The following is a 13691-nucleotide window of genomic DNA, read 5'->3' on the forward strand; positions in this document are numbered from 1 at the left end:
GAGTTGGGTGCACTATAATCCATCATCTCACCAGTCACACTGACAGATCCATGAGCTGAGAAAGCCACAACCTCTCATTTCTCACTGTTCATGTCGTGCAGAGCAGCTCCTGTACTGCCACCCGCTCCAGATTCCAAAGACTGGATTTCAAATGGATTCAACAGACAAGCTTAATATATCTAAACAAAGCATTGACTTTATGGAACAATTCTCAAAAAGACTCTGAATTCAGCATTTTATTTTACACTGCTCAACACAAAAAGTTTTAAAGCATTCTCTGGTTTTTGTTCCAAAAACATTATTTACATAATTATGCTGATCAATGCTGTAATATAAGCTGATATAAAACTATTACCATAAAGGTACATGATATAGCTAGTGCTTACATAAGCTGCATGTGAAGTGATATAACCACAGGATACAGGCCTACATCCCTGAATGTCTGAGATCGTATTTCCACCTTCATTGTTTGCGTCCCTCCATTCAGAAAAGGAAGGACAAAACAGGACTCTTAACACTTTTCAGAAGCTGCCTTCAACATCCTGCTTGGTCAGGAGAAGCGCAATTGTACAAATGCCAAAAATCCCCAGGGCCAAAAAAGAACTAGAGAAGTCATGCAGGTTTCCTGCAAGGATTTCCTTGTGTTTGTTTTGTGCTCTTTTTTTGGTGTTTCATTACAGTAAAAACCTCTCACGTTGATCTAGAAACGTGCTGACCATGCAACCAAAACTCCTTCTACCATTGCTCTGCATAAGCGAAAGAAGCCAAATTCACCATGTATGTGACTTCAAGTCAGACCATTCTTACATTAGAATGCAATGATAGCTTTGGAGTTATACAAACCGCTTATGTGCACCAAAAGGCAGAAATATAAAATAGGTTCCCGCCTGAGGTAAAGACAAATTTTGATTAGGTATTATGAAGCACTTTCATACCCCTTCATCTTAAATAAAAAAGGAAGGGGGCAGCTCTGCACCCGAAGAGATTAGCTTGCTAATTGGTTTATGCTTCATATCGTAACAGCTGCACAAGCACAGCAAAGCAAACATGTTACGAGCATTACGGAGAGAGCACTTAATAAACAAATGGCCCTCAATATAGGACGGCTGCAACCATTCATTCCGCCCGGCCTAATTGAATAGCTCATTTGATTCTCAAACAGACATTATTAGTTACCCAGAGAGGCTGAGGAGAGAGATCTCGGAGGAGAGCTAACAGAATGTTTTCGGGGGAAGGGCGGATCAAATGAGAATGGTTACCGAGACCGTTCACGCCTCTCAGTGCATAGCGATGTCATTTTCACCTCAACAAGCCACGAGTCATCGAGAAAGGGAGAGACAGGCCATTACGTGTCCAAACTGACCGAAAACCACACGGGCAAAGTCCCTGCCACACGAGACAAGAGGGAGTCAAAAACCCCGATAAAAAGAATGCTCAAAGTATCCATCCCGAACACGCGCATGCAAGTGCAAGCATGGATACACAGTAGGGGGAATCGGGTAAATATCTGAATTAGATTGCAGAAATATAAAATCAAGTTCAGTGTGCCTGAGATAACCTATGTTAATAGTAATAGTTAAAGCCGCTTGATTATTGAAGCCACTACATTATACTAAACCTAAATGTCATAAAGAGAATCTGAAAGTATTCAAGTAGTAAATTAATTATGGTTTATGACAAAGAACATTTAAGTATTCATGACAGCATAATGCACCAGTGCTCCAGCTGCAGGGTGCAAAAGGAAACCTGATATATTTTCATTCAGCTTGGCTATGTCCTTAGCCCTTAGCTTTACTTCTTTCTGGTGATGATGTATAAATCACACTCCTTATAAAAGCTCTGGACCAAATGCTGGAATTGCATAGCTTCACACTGCAATAATTTAAATAGCTTAAGTTTTATGTTTCTGAGAATGTCATTTGCTCTGAAATTGTCTAGAGAAGCTGACTCAAAAGCAGACTTATGCAGGATTTGTCACAAACAACAGTTTTACAATTGAACTCATTTGTTCATAAGCCTTTTTTTATTAAGTATACACAAAAATAGACATTTATATCATACAGAAACCTTGATCCCTTCGGTGCTGTGCTTCTCAGTGTCAAACCTCTGAGAGAACTTTCACAGCGGAAACAAAAAGCAGATCTATCTGCCGTGATTCAGTTCAAGACCAAGGCCTGACCACAATAAACTGTCATTCATTTCAGAAAGAATTTTAAGCAATAAACTAAAAAATGTTGCATAATGTATAGGATAAAAAAGAGAAGAACTCATAAAATCAGCTAAAATCAGACTGAACGTAAGTGTAGATAAATGACCTAGGCATCCCGCCAAATCGCACCAGGTTCACTGGGTTTACGAAAATTCAAAACCAAATAATGCATCGCTGATTTCAAGATTTACTGAAAAGTCTGGCTCTAGCATTATCACTGGGGAGTCAACATTATTCTGATGATGATAACATTTAGTAAAAAGCTGAATTTAAATCTGGGCAGAAGAAAACGTAGGCAAATCTGTAAATGAGGTCATCTGGCATAGTTGTGTTTGTTGGAGCAAAGTCCCACTTGTGCAATCATAAAGCACATTCCAACGCTTTGGCTACAGCATACCACTTTGTGCCTCATGCATAGTGACAGTGCAGAAGTGCATCCCTGAGTAAAACTTCTGCTTCGTCTTCACATGCGTTTCCGATGGTTTCGGCCACGCGTTCACACTCCGCGTTCTGCCGCCTCGCAGGACCGGAGCTCGGCAGTCTGTCCCCAGGCGCTGGGGCGGCCGCTTCCCCTGCTGCGTCGGCTGCGCAAGGACACCATGCCGCTGGAAGCCAGCTAGCAGAACGTCGCTTATTAGATCTGAACAAAACACTGTTTCCCCCAGGGTGCAGCGCGAAGATTACAGCCGACTGCCTTTGTCGTCTACTCGGTACGATGTTTACACAGAAATACTTATCGCACGCAACATCGAATGATGCCACGAACGGTAACGTGGGCACAAACCTGACAGCACAGTGGCTTTGTTCTTTTCAGTTTTGCCTCATAAAGATGTAAAATATTAAAGGGCAACTTCCCCAAAAGTCAGTACGTCTGTTGTTCCGTACCTAACAGCTTAGCAGCTGTGAATACTGGAAAGCGAGACACCAGTATTCACAATGGAGAAATAAAAATCTGCTTCTACAATATTCTAAAAATTGAAAAATGTATTTTTCCACACTGTGATATTTGTATGTGACACTGCTGGACTCTTTTACAGGAGCACACAAGTTATAACTTGTTGCAATAACTCAATTTTAAGTCGCACATATTTTAAGGAAGCACTGACGGTTTGTAACATTTTGGCGAAAAAAACTCCACCACACTCCAAGCTGCTTCCAGTCCCAAAAATGCAGTAAATACACAACCCATCTACTGGTTATGATTCTAGTACACTGCTAAAATGAATATAAATTCAAATTCTACATAAGTAATCCAGACACACACCAGCTTAGCATATTGAGCAGACCATATTATACAGCTTAGTTAAGTATTTTGAGTCTGTGTTTTTGTGTTCAGTTAATTTAGAATGTTTTTTTTTTTTCAAAAGACAGAGTACCCTGGTGCCTGATAGCCTGAGGTAGGTTATGAAGCCACAGAAAACATTTCAAATCTACTCATGTCTAAGGTACAAAAATAAAGTATAAAGTATGCAGTATGCAGTAAGTAGTAAGTATGCAGTATGAAGACTAATTTCATGAACCATAGGTAAAACATTAAATCAGAAACTTACACTCAAGATTAATTCATGAAAGAATTGTTGTATATGGTATATTGTACACAGCAAAAGCATACACATTCTGATTTAACCTGCAATGATTTTGAGAGAATAAGATAATTCTGTGATTCTCCAAAACCAGACTCGGCACAGTGATGAATTCACCTTGCCTTACAGACAAAACACAAGCTTTAACAGTCTGTTTTTGTCATTAACTCACTTATGTTGTGATGTAAACCTAGAACGCACAGCAGAGTTAAGCGTCTTGGTTTAAACCAAATGGAAATGATTTTGGCTGGGACAGCATAATGTCAAAGAGCCTTCAGTGTGACCCAAACAGAGGCCTTTAGACTGGACACGAGGGGTAATTCAATTTCATTCACTCTTGGCAGAAACCACACAGCAGGTGTCTCGCAGCTGTGAATCGCTTCTCGGAGATGTTTCTGAAAAACGCTCACACAGTCTCTGAAACGTGAGGACTAAAAACTCATTTTGTTTTCCGTGCAAGTGACACATTCACATAAATTATAACAGCCTCAGTGTCACCACAACTTCTGTTTGTGCACAGGAGAGGAAGTGTAACAGCAGACAGCATGTAAACCAGAAGAGAAGGATAAGTCCTGTCATGGGTGTGGAAAAATACTGTACAAAGATTGTCAGAAATACTGATCTTACCAAACACCGAATTGGTCAAATAAGTAATAGTGAAAAGTCAACAGCACATCTTTCCATTTAAACAACTCAACACTATTTTACAACACTACGGTCTTGCTAAATTACAGGAAAGTCAGGACAAAGTGTCAACTGATAAGTGATAACATATTGATAACATATTGATAACTGATAACATATTGAGCTTTTCAGTAATAGATTGTCCCCTGCTTTACGCTGCAATTAGCTTGCGAAGGCCTCACTGAAACTTGTCTTGTCTTATTTAAAGTTGCCCACTGCACATCTTCCCACACCCCGTTTTGTTTTATCTCATGAGCACCATCATCATAACCAAGCCACACAGTTAATAGAATGCACTTCATGTCAGCTCTGCACATTTAAACAACCCAATTATCATTCTTGCATTCATGAGAAGTCCTTTTAAAAAGAATTACACATGCTTCCCCCTCCCCAGTTTACGCACAGAACCAATCTGCGAATTCCACATTTTGTAATTTTTATTATTTTTCCCATGCACTGATTTGCAATGATGGCTTCATTTAAAAGACAAAGCCAACAGGTTGTGAACTGTGAGATGTAATTAGAAAAGTGCTATTTCCCTTCCAACCTTAAAATGAGAGAATTTAGTGGAGCTAGTGGGCTGTTTACCATAATAGCCACAATAGCACAATCACAGCAAGCAATTACTTCGGAATACTTTCGCAATCCTTAAGAGCAATGGCTGAGGAGCGGCAGGAGAGGATCAGCGCTCTCACCAGAGTTGTGCAGGGTTTGTTTTTCCTTACCGGGGTCATTGTGAGAGTGGGGCACCACGAAAACCTGCAACGGTTCACTGTCCAACTCATTCGCCTCGTACGAAATGTCGAAACCCTGCTTCCAGACTCCGCCATCAGGATTGTCAAATGTGAGCAGGTCATACACGTCCAGCATCTGAAAGAAATCAAAAAATAACCAAAGTGTTTAAAAATTCAATTGAGGTCCCAGTGGTTTAAGCCTTCATCCGACAAGTGAGAAGGTGGACAGCGCTCCAGGCCTGGTAATGTTCCAGTTGAGGGATTTACCCTCAAAAATCTTTTTTGTGCATCTGTTCTGCATCCCTGTCTTACTGGTGGCCCAGCCAGGCCCACCGTGCATAATGCCCAGGCCCGGAACAAAATCATCCCCCGTGGGCCCCCGCACCTCACCCCCTCCCCCTGCCAGCCAACCCCATTTTCATCCCACAGTTGTGACTGCACACAGAATCGGTCATAATGCAGGCACAGGACCCATCAAACCTGACCTTGTTCCATATATGGATTTCATTTCCATACTCTAAAACAGCACCCATGCACTGAAATAACAATAAACACGTACATCATCAACCAGTGGCATCAACATTTTCATCGCTTTTCAACCATACCATCTTTCGATCTTTCAACAGAGCAGTCCTCACAGTGTATGGAGTGGCGTTATCTAACTCATCACCCATCAACATAAATGCATACATCATGTAAAGCTGTATAATTACAGACCTACATTATAGCCCTTCATTCAACAACCAGTGCTTGATACTCACAAATAAGGAGTACTGGTACTTTAGATTTTTTCCCATATGCGTACCGTTACTTCTTATTGCGTACCACCTGGTGGATCTACGTTAGGGTGGCTAAATGTCTGGTTTTTGACCAGAATGTCCACTTTTCAAATTATTTGTAGATTTGTGGTCCCAACCAGACAATGTAATGTCCAGTTAGAGTAGGGGAGACCGGGGTTGGTTGTGCCCCATTTTTTGACATTTTAAAATGAACAACTTCATATTGTCTATTAATGTTTGGTGATGTTCATTTAATCCAATCGCTCTTAATGAGATGGCATAGCAGATCAAAACCATTTTTACAAAATAGATAAATGCTAAATCAAATGTTGACCTTTAACAGCATGAAAATGAATTATAAAATAAACACTGATGCTATGCGCATGCAACACAAATTATGTATTAATTCTTGTAGAAATAGCAAGTCAATCAAATAGTCCATAATTCACTGGACCAATGAAGGGATTTCCTGCCCCCAGCTTGACCCCAGGATGACAGGCCTGATTATCCCCAATTAATGGCAGCACTGGTCCCAACACAACATAGAAGAGGAAATGGCAAAAGAGCATCCAAGCAACTGTAACACAGCAACTGAAAACTGGATACCCTTCACATTAATCAAACATTGCACATGTGCAAACAAATCTTTATGAGCGTGTTTTCCTTATGTGACATCAACTTAAAACTGAAACTATGGAATTACTGTTTATCATGGTTTACTAATTCATCAGAATATGGACACAGACATTGCTACTTACATAAGTTTAACTATTATCATTCTATTATTCTACTATAATTGTAGCAATACAACACATGAGGGATTATAGCTGTAGTCTCCAAACACAGGACTCCAAGTCATCTGTCTAAGGTTGTTATTTTTATCAGGAGGAGGACGAGTCAGATTTCAGGGTTAATGTGGGATACAGAAACACAGAAACAAAAGGTGGCGAGCTGGGCGATAACACTACCAAATGCGCATCAAGTGTAAAACAGATGCAAATAATCATAATCCAAGTTTAGAGCAGCGCAAATCGCATACATGCGCTCTCTGGAAAATAAAGATAGAACTGGAGAGTCCCACAGTCCAGCGTAGGAGTGGGTGACATAAATAATACTACTGTAGTTTTATGTATAGTCATACGAATATTGATATTGTGCATAACACGAGGTCAGGCATCTCAAATTCCAGTGGCAGTACCATTGGTGTAAGCAGTCACGTGTGTGATTTTTTTTACAACCTGTGGTAAGCTGATCTGCCATTGCACACCTGCTTAATGAGTTTTGCTTTTGCTGTGATTTTCTTGCACTTGCTGGTGGAATTGAAAATACTTTTCCCTTTTTTTCCCCTCAGATGTATTATGCCGGGACTGACACCTGAAGCAGACCACGGTAAAGAAACTGATTTCTTAGTCTATAGTGTCCAAGGTTATGCAAAAAAAGGGCATGTATTATGTTCTGAGTTAGTGGTCTGTACAGCCTGTATTCTATGACACTGACATTCATGCCATTTTGATCATGTACAAATTAAAAAGATAAATGTTTTCAGGTCATAACACAGAGGTGAAGGATTGGTTCACGGATAACTTTACAATTTTTACCCAGTAATTCCAATTACTGCACACAACCTGGCTGAACAAAAATAATTATATAAACTACATTAAATAATAAATCTCATTTCTATGCTCGTTTTCAAAAAAAAACCTCATCTGTCCTATGCTTCAGTGCATTTGATTCAACCACTGAAAACATAAATAATAAGATGTGTAATAAGATGTGTAAATATACAGCACATCAATGAATAAAAATAGAACCTTTTTGAACCTCCGCTAGCTTTTCTATTCACGTCAGAAACCGCTGAAGTGTGTCTGCTACAAAAAAAAAACCTGGGTCAATGATCAAACTGGTTGATCAGGCAGGAGATGGACTGTTACTGCACATAAAGATCCCAACTTAATGTACATTAAATGAATGCGAGTTCTTCATAAGATATCCATGGCATGTTAGGAAATCATTTTCACATTTAGATATTAATGAAATTCTCAGATATCAGATAATTATGCCAAGGTCTCTGCTGTAAAAGCTTCTCCCTCAAGGCACTAAGATGGTTGAAAATTTCAGCACGATGGTAAATCACTTCAGATGCATAAGGTCATGTCTCAGTTCGGATTAAAACCTCAGAACTGCTTGTTATATTCTTACATCATGAACTATAATACTCATCTGGCCAAAAACTTGAGATGTTGAAATGTCAGAGAGCAGAAACTCTGACAAGTAATATTTTTTTGTGGGCAGCAATACAGTTTTCAGGATCACTCATTCTCTACTAACAAAGAATACACTGAATTCTAAAGAGGGTTTATCTTGGACTGATAGACGTTAGCATTTTATGTGCGTAAATTAGACACATTACAAAAGATCAGTTACAGTGTAAGCACAGCATTACACAAAATTTCATTTCATGTCCCCGTGGCGGAGTCTGAAGAAACCTGAAGTCTAAGAGGACTCGGCACGCTTGATCTTCTGATTGAATTTAGCAAGCCTCGGGTCACAATGAGTTCCGAGTCCATCCGCCCGCTTTCAAGCTACCTCTCCACAAAATATTCATGCAGTGGTGACAAAATGGCTCGGGTTTGCGTGCGAGATTGCGTGCCGAAACTCTGAGAGTTTCACGAGGGTGGCTTTGGTGCCAGGTAATTATCCCAGAATAAGATGACTGGGTTCATCTGAGCCGGATGAAAGGAGCAGACTGACGTCAGATGTCCCAAATGGCCGGATAAAATGGCACTGCATAGAGCTGGGCTGGAAGAGTCTGAACAGCCCCAAACAGTGACACACCTCTTGCTTTATCAGCTATCTGGGTGAGACATTATCCATTTCATTGCCTGGTTCTGTCCCACAATGCGGTCACGTGGGGCAGAGCTTCCAATAAAATCATCTGAAGTATGTTTCTCCCCCCAATGCACTGTTGATTACTACATAACGTCAACGTAAATGAGGCAGAACACAGAGCACCCTCCTTTGAACCTGGTAAATGGACTTCATTTACATAGCGCTTTTATCCAAAGCGCTTTACAATTGATGCCTCTCATTCACCAGAGCAGTTAGGGGTTAGGTGTCTTGCTCAGGGACACTTCGACACGCCCAGGGCAGGGATCGAACCGGCAACCCTCCGACTGCCAGACAACCGCTCTTACCTCCTGAGCTATGTCGCCTGAGCTATGAACCTCTGTTAAATGCACTTCACCTTTTTCCCCCCCACAGATGAATCTTTACCTGCACTCCATCGGCGGACTTGGAGTAAGGCCTTGTGGCAAACTGGCAGTCTTGGGAGTCGATGGGCACGACAAGCGGGGGAGAAGCGAGAAGTTCCGGGTAGGACCCGCGGGTCAGGTTCCCCACTTCAAGGCTCCCCCTCCCGTCCTTCACAGACTCGCTGAGGTTGATCACAGAGTCCCTGATATTGGAGATGATCTCGTTATTCTCTGCCAGCAGCCTCTCCAGATGGTCAATCTTCTCCTGCAGAATGGAGAGCTGGCCCTGGAAAAGGGGAGGAAAGTGGCACGTCAACAAGCAGGAAATGAGAGCAACACCTGGCCTGTGGCTGCAGCCGGGGACACATCGCCTGCGACGGGAAAACAGAATCCTCCCTGATTCTCTCACACTTTTCCTTCACACTTAAGCGGTGGAGAATAAAGCTGTTTGGTTGTTGGACAAGCTCTATTCACAGTTAAAAACATTTTCCCTGTTACCATGAATGAGTACGAGTCAGTGAGTGAGTGAGCGAGTGAACAAGTGAATTACAATGAACCCTCAACGCCAAAATATATTTGGACTTAAACTGAAATATTTTATTCTTTTGGGTAGTCTATAATCACTTCACCTCCCTCTCACATGTAGTGTTACAATTTGCCTCACATAAAGCACAATAGGAACTAGGCAGTGAGCACGGGTTTCCCCTCGTCCGTTTCAAAACGCACAAACTCTGAGTGAACAGATTTCTGCTGTTTCCACTCTAATGCAGCCTGCTTCTGAGTGACCTTTTTGTACTCTTTTAACCACCTGACATTTGGAACATCCTGAGAGGGAAAACAGGATGTTGAAAAGAGAGACTAGCACAGCGGAGAAACCCAAAGTAGTCCTGAGAGATTCTATTAAAGGTATGATTAATGAGTGGGAGATAATACGGCAAATCAATGTTCACTGGAAAATGGGCACCGTCGGTTTCGTTTTTTTCGACATTTTACAGGCTGCAGTAAATGAAAATGTTAAAAGCCACATCTTCCTGCGACCCCCAGCCTTGAAGCAGCAATAAGTATCGGACGTGCCTGACAGCCGTGGGCAGTTCATTACACCAATGGGGAAACCGGCTAGACAGAAAATGGGCAATTGGTGGGATGGCACATCCAGAAGCAGATGGAACAGGTAGGAGTTTGGGAGACATATCACTGTGGCAGAACCGCTTTCACGTGAGGAGAGCCCAGGTTTTGAGCCCAGTCCAAGCCAAAACAAGTAACCAATATTACATGTCAGTTTTTAAGCATATTTTATTCATAAATGTGACTATAATGCTTAAAAGTAACCTCTTTTCCTCACAGAACAGAAAACCTGCAATAAGCTATCGTGGTTTCACTGATGAGTAAATTACAGGTCACACAAGGTCAAAAGTTAAGAGACATAATTAAGCAATAACTCACGACAGGCAGTGGTATATTGTGATTATATCACAGCTAAGGGGTGTTGTTCAGGCCCACATGCAGCAAAGGACCACGATCCCCTTAGCTCTGATATAATGATAATACACCACAGCCTGGAGCGATTGTTATTGCTTTTATAAAATGGTTACCAAATATGATAAATGCAACGTTAGTAAACACCCTTTTGTTCTGCCAAACTAGTTAGCTAGCAAGCTAGCATTAGTGAGCCAACAAGAATTTATGCCTCATTAATGTCCATTTGTACATTCCCATTGAATGTGCAACCACTGAAAAAATGTCCAACATCGGAGGAATCACGTAGCATAGGTCGACTCATTTTGTTAGGTGGAGGAGGCACATTGCGTGGTGTGGCAATGGTCCCGAGTTTCTGTTGCCAATAGCTGTTATTATACAACGGCTATTAACCAATCAGATTACGAGATCACACCTACCCGCTTTATAAGTGCTCACCAATATCACTTCCTGTGCATCCCATCCACAACAGCAATCAACAAGTGGCAAAGCACAAAAACAAAAAATATTATAATCAGTATGACAGGAAATTGAACTGCACGTCCTTTACTGCCTGAACACAAAACCCGACAAAGTTTTAAAGACAAAACTATGGTCACTTTAGGTCTCATCTTGCGTATTGAATTACAAAAATTAATTAACATTTGATACCTTTCATGATATCTACACAGCAAATATCAATGCAAGCTGACAATGCAAGCTAGCTTACATTCATACAAAACCATATTGGAAAAAGGCTCTTTTCCCACTGCTAGCATAAAGCACCAATAATCATGGAGAAAAAATATATTATGGCCATCAGCATATGGTTAGTGCATGGTAACACTGGAAATGAGGCAAGAGCAATACTTCCATTTAGCAAGCCATATTCTACTGAAGAGAAGAGCACTACCATGATATCATTTTATAGATTTTCACTGAAATGGAGGTTAGGCTGCAACAATAACTGCCATAATTGGCACACCATGGTGATTGGATGGTTACCGGGTGTTTGGGCACCTTAATGTCATTACTGCACTTCTTTTAAATAGCCATCAAGACAGTCCATCTAAGACTAATTGAATTAATGCTATGATGTCACCTCATTTTATATTTACAAGATAGTTTTACAAGCTTACTGTAAGGTTATTATTAATAATAATAATAATAATAATAATACTAATAATAATAATAATAATAATAATAATAATAATAATAATAATAATACTAAGAATAATAATAATAATAATAATAATAATAATAATAAGGGATGTGCTAAATTAATTAGGGATGTGCATTTCAATTATTTAACATGGCACGACCCCAACAACTTGTACTAAGGCTACATAAATGCAGCTTTTAAATGTTTGCAAAAACAATAATAGAGCAAACAACCTCAAACGCAATGATAAGAGCACACATGAAGAAAAAGCACCACATGATGAGCTTGTGTTTAACTGAGATGTTGGCTTGGCGGCATATTGAAGACATAGGCCTATTCCAAAATAAAATAAGACCATGCAAAATATTATGTCCGAATGTTTTATTTAAGCAGATAAAAATCAAGATGCTGGCTGGCTTGCCTCCAGTAAGAAATCTTAAAATGGCCTCCGCTGTCTAACCAAGTAGGCAATACAGTCGTGATCTGTTCCTGTATCCGTTCAACTAACAAAGCAATACGTATCTGTATATTGGCATAAACCTGGAAGTTTGCATAGCATGCACATAGCCAATATGTACATTAGGCGAGAAAACTGGTATTTTCAGTTGTTAAACCACTTCCTAATTTATGTGACATCCACTTCTGGGTTTCAAACCAATAAAATAACAGATATAGTTTTATTGGTTAAAAAGTTATAGAGGTGACACACCCACACTTTGAAATATTTTGTGGTCATTTGTCACATTAAAGTTACAGATCCTGAAGTGTTTTAGTTTAGTTTAGTTCAAAACGGATAGTTTGTGTTTACATTACATTTTTTCAGGTACACCTGACTTGGGACCCATTCTAGAAATATCACAGGTAAACATTCTACCACACACCGACAGCCAGCTGTCAATGTAGTCAGACAGAGAAGCACTAGCAGATTTTTTTTAATGAGCACTTGCTATGATAAACCATGAAAACAGGGAAGCTGAAGGAGAGAAAATGATTAAGCAAGCTTTTCAAGATCATTTTTTGCAAGTACATCTGACAGATGTTTAGTCTTTGATTACAGCCCCTCAAAATCTGTTAATTCTAGTTACTGAAATTTTGAAAGTGAAATTACACTTAATTTGCATTTGAGTGTAGTTCAAAAACAATGTCATTAGTTATTATATCCTTTAAGTTCATTTCAAATGTGTTTACATTTGTTTAAATCAGCTCATTTCAGAACAACATTTCCATATTTGGTAATTAGTTACATAAATACTTTAATTGATGGGATTAACAAAACGTGGTATATACCCTGCCCAATACAGTCTCTCTAATTCAGTTCTCTGGATTCACAGATGAATCTGAACCTCCGCCTTTAAACAGCCAACTATTAAGGAAATTGGGCTTGTAACTCCAAACATGTAGGTTTAATTCCCAATCTGGAGACTGCCATTGTACCATTGAGCAAGTAGGCCTACTGTTTCTGTAAATATCCAGCTGTATAAATGGACTGTACATATAAAGAATGTAAGCTGCAAGGTGCTCTGGACGAGAGTCTGCCAAATTCTTAATTTATCATATGATGTCATTGGGAAGCTTCAAACAGCCAAGCTTACATTACATTATATATGCTATGGACACACATTAGCCTATAATTTTCAGTTGTTGTTTTTCAGTTGTTCATGGTTCAGAATATTCCACAGCTGTGACTGCCTGCTATAGAGGGCAATGATTTGTTGAGCATTCCCCCTTTCTTTCCTTTGGCCTTCTGTATATCTTCAAAGAGCTAAAAGTTCACCCAACAAGCAACATGGGGGAGAGAACTAATTTCCTTTGCCTCATAGAAAATCAAGTCCTT

The 13691-nt window shown here is 40.1% G+C and overlaps 1 protein-coding gene across 1 annotated transcript in view; it reads right to left on the minus strand.

Moving 5' to 3' along the window:
• man2a1 (mannosidase, alpha, class 2A, member 1) overlaps positions 1 to 13691 on the minus strand; it is a 113178-nt gene that overhangs the window by 83387 nt on the left and 16100 nt on the right. The window contains exons 2-3 of the mRNA XM_064307584.1: positions 9263 to 9526; positions 5202 to 5346 (exon numbers count right to left, since the gene is read on the minus strand). Of these exons, the coding sequence (XP_064163654.1) occupies positions 5202 to 5346; positions 9263 to 9526 (409 nt within the window). The remainder of the gene's footprint in view (positions 1 to 5201; positions 5347 to 9262; positions 9527 to 13691) is intronic.

This window comes from Anguilla rostrata, chromosome 14 (assembly GCF_018555375.3).
Source record: "Anguilla rostrata isolate EN2019 chromosome 14, ASM1855537v3, whole genome shotgun sequence".
Lineage (NCBI taxonomy): Eukaryota > Metazoa > Chordata > Actinopteri > Anguilliformes > Anguillidae > Anguilla > Anguilla rostrata.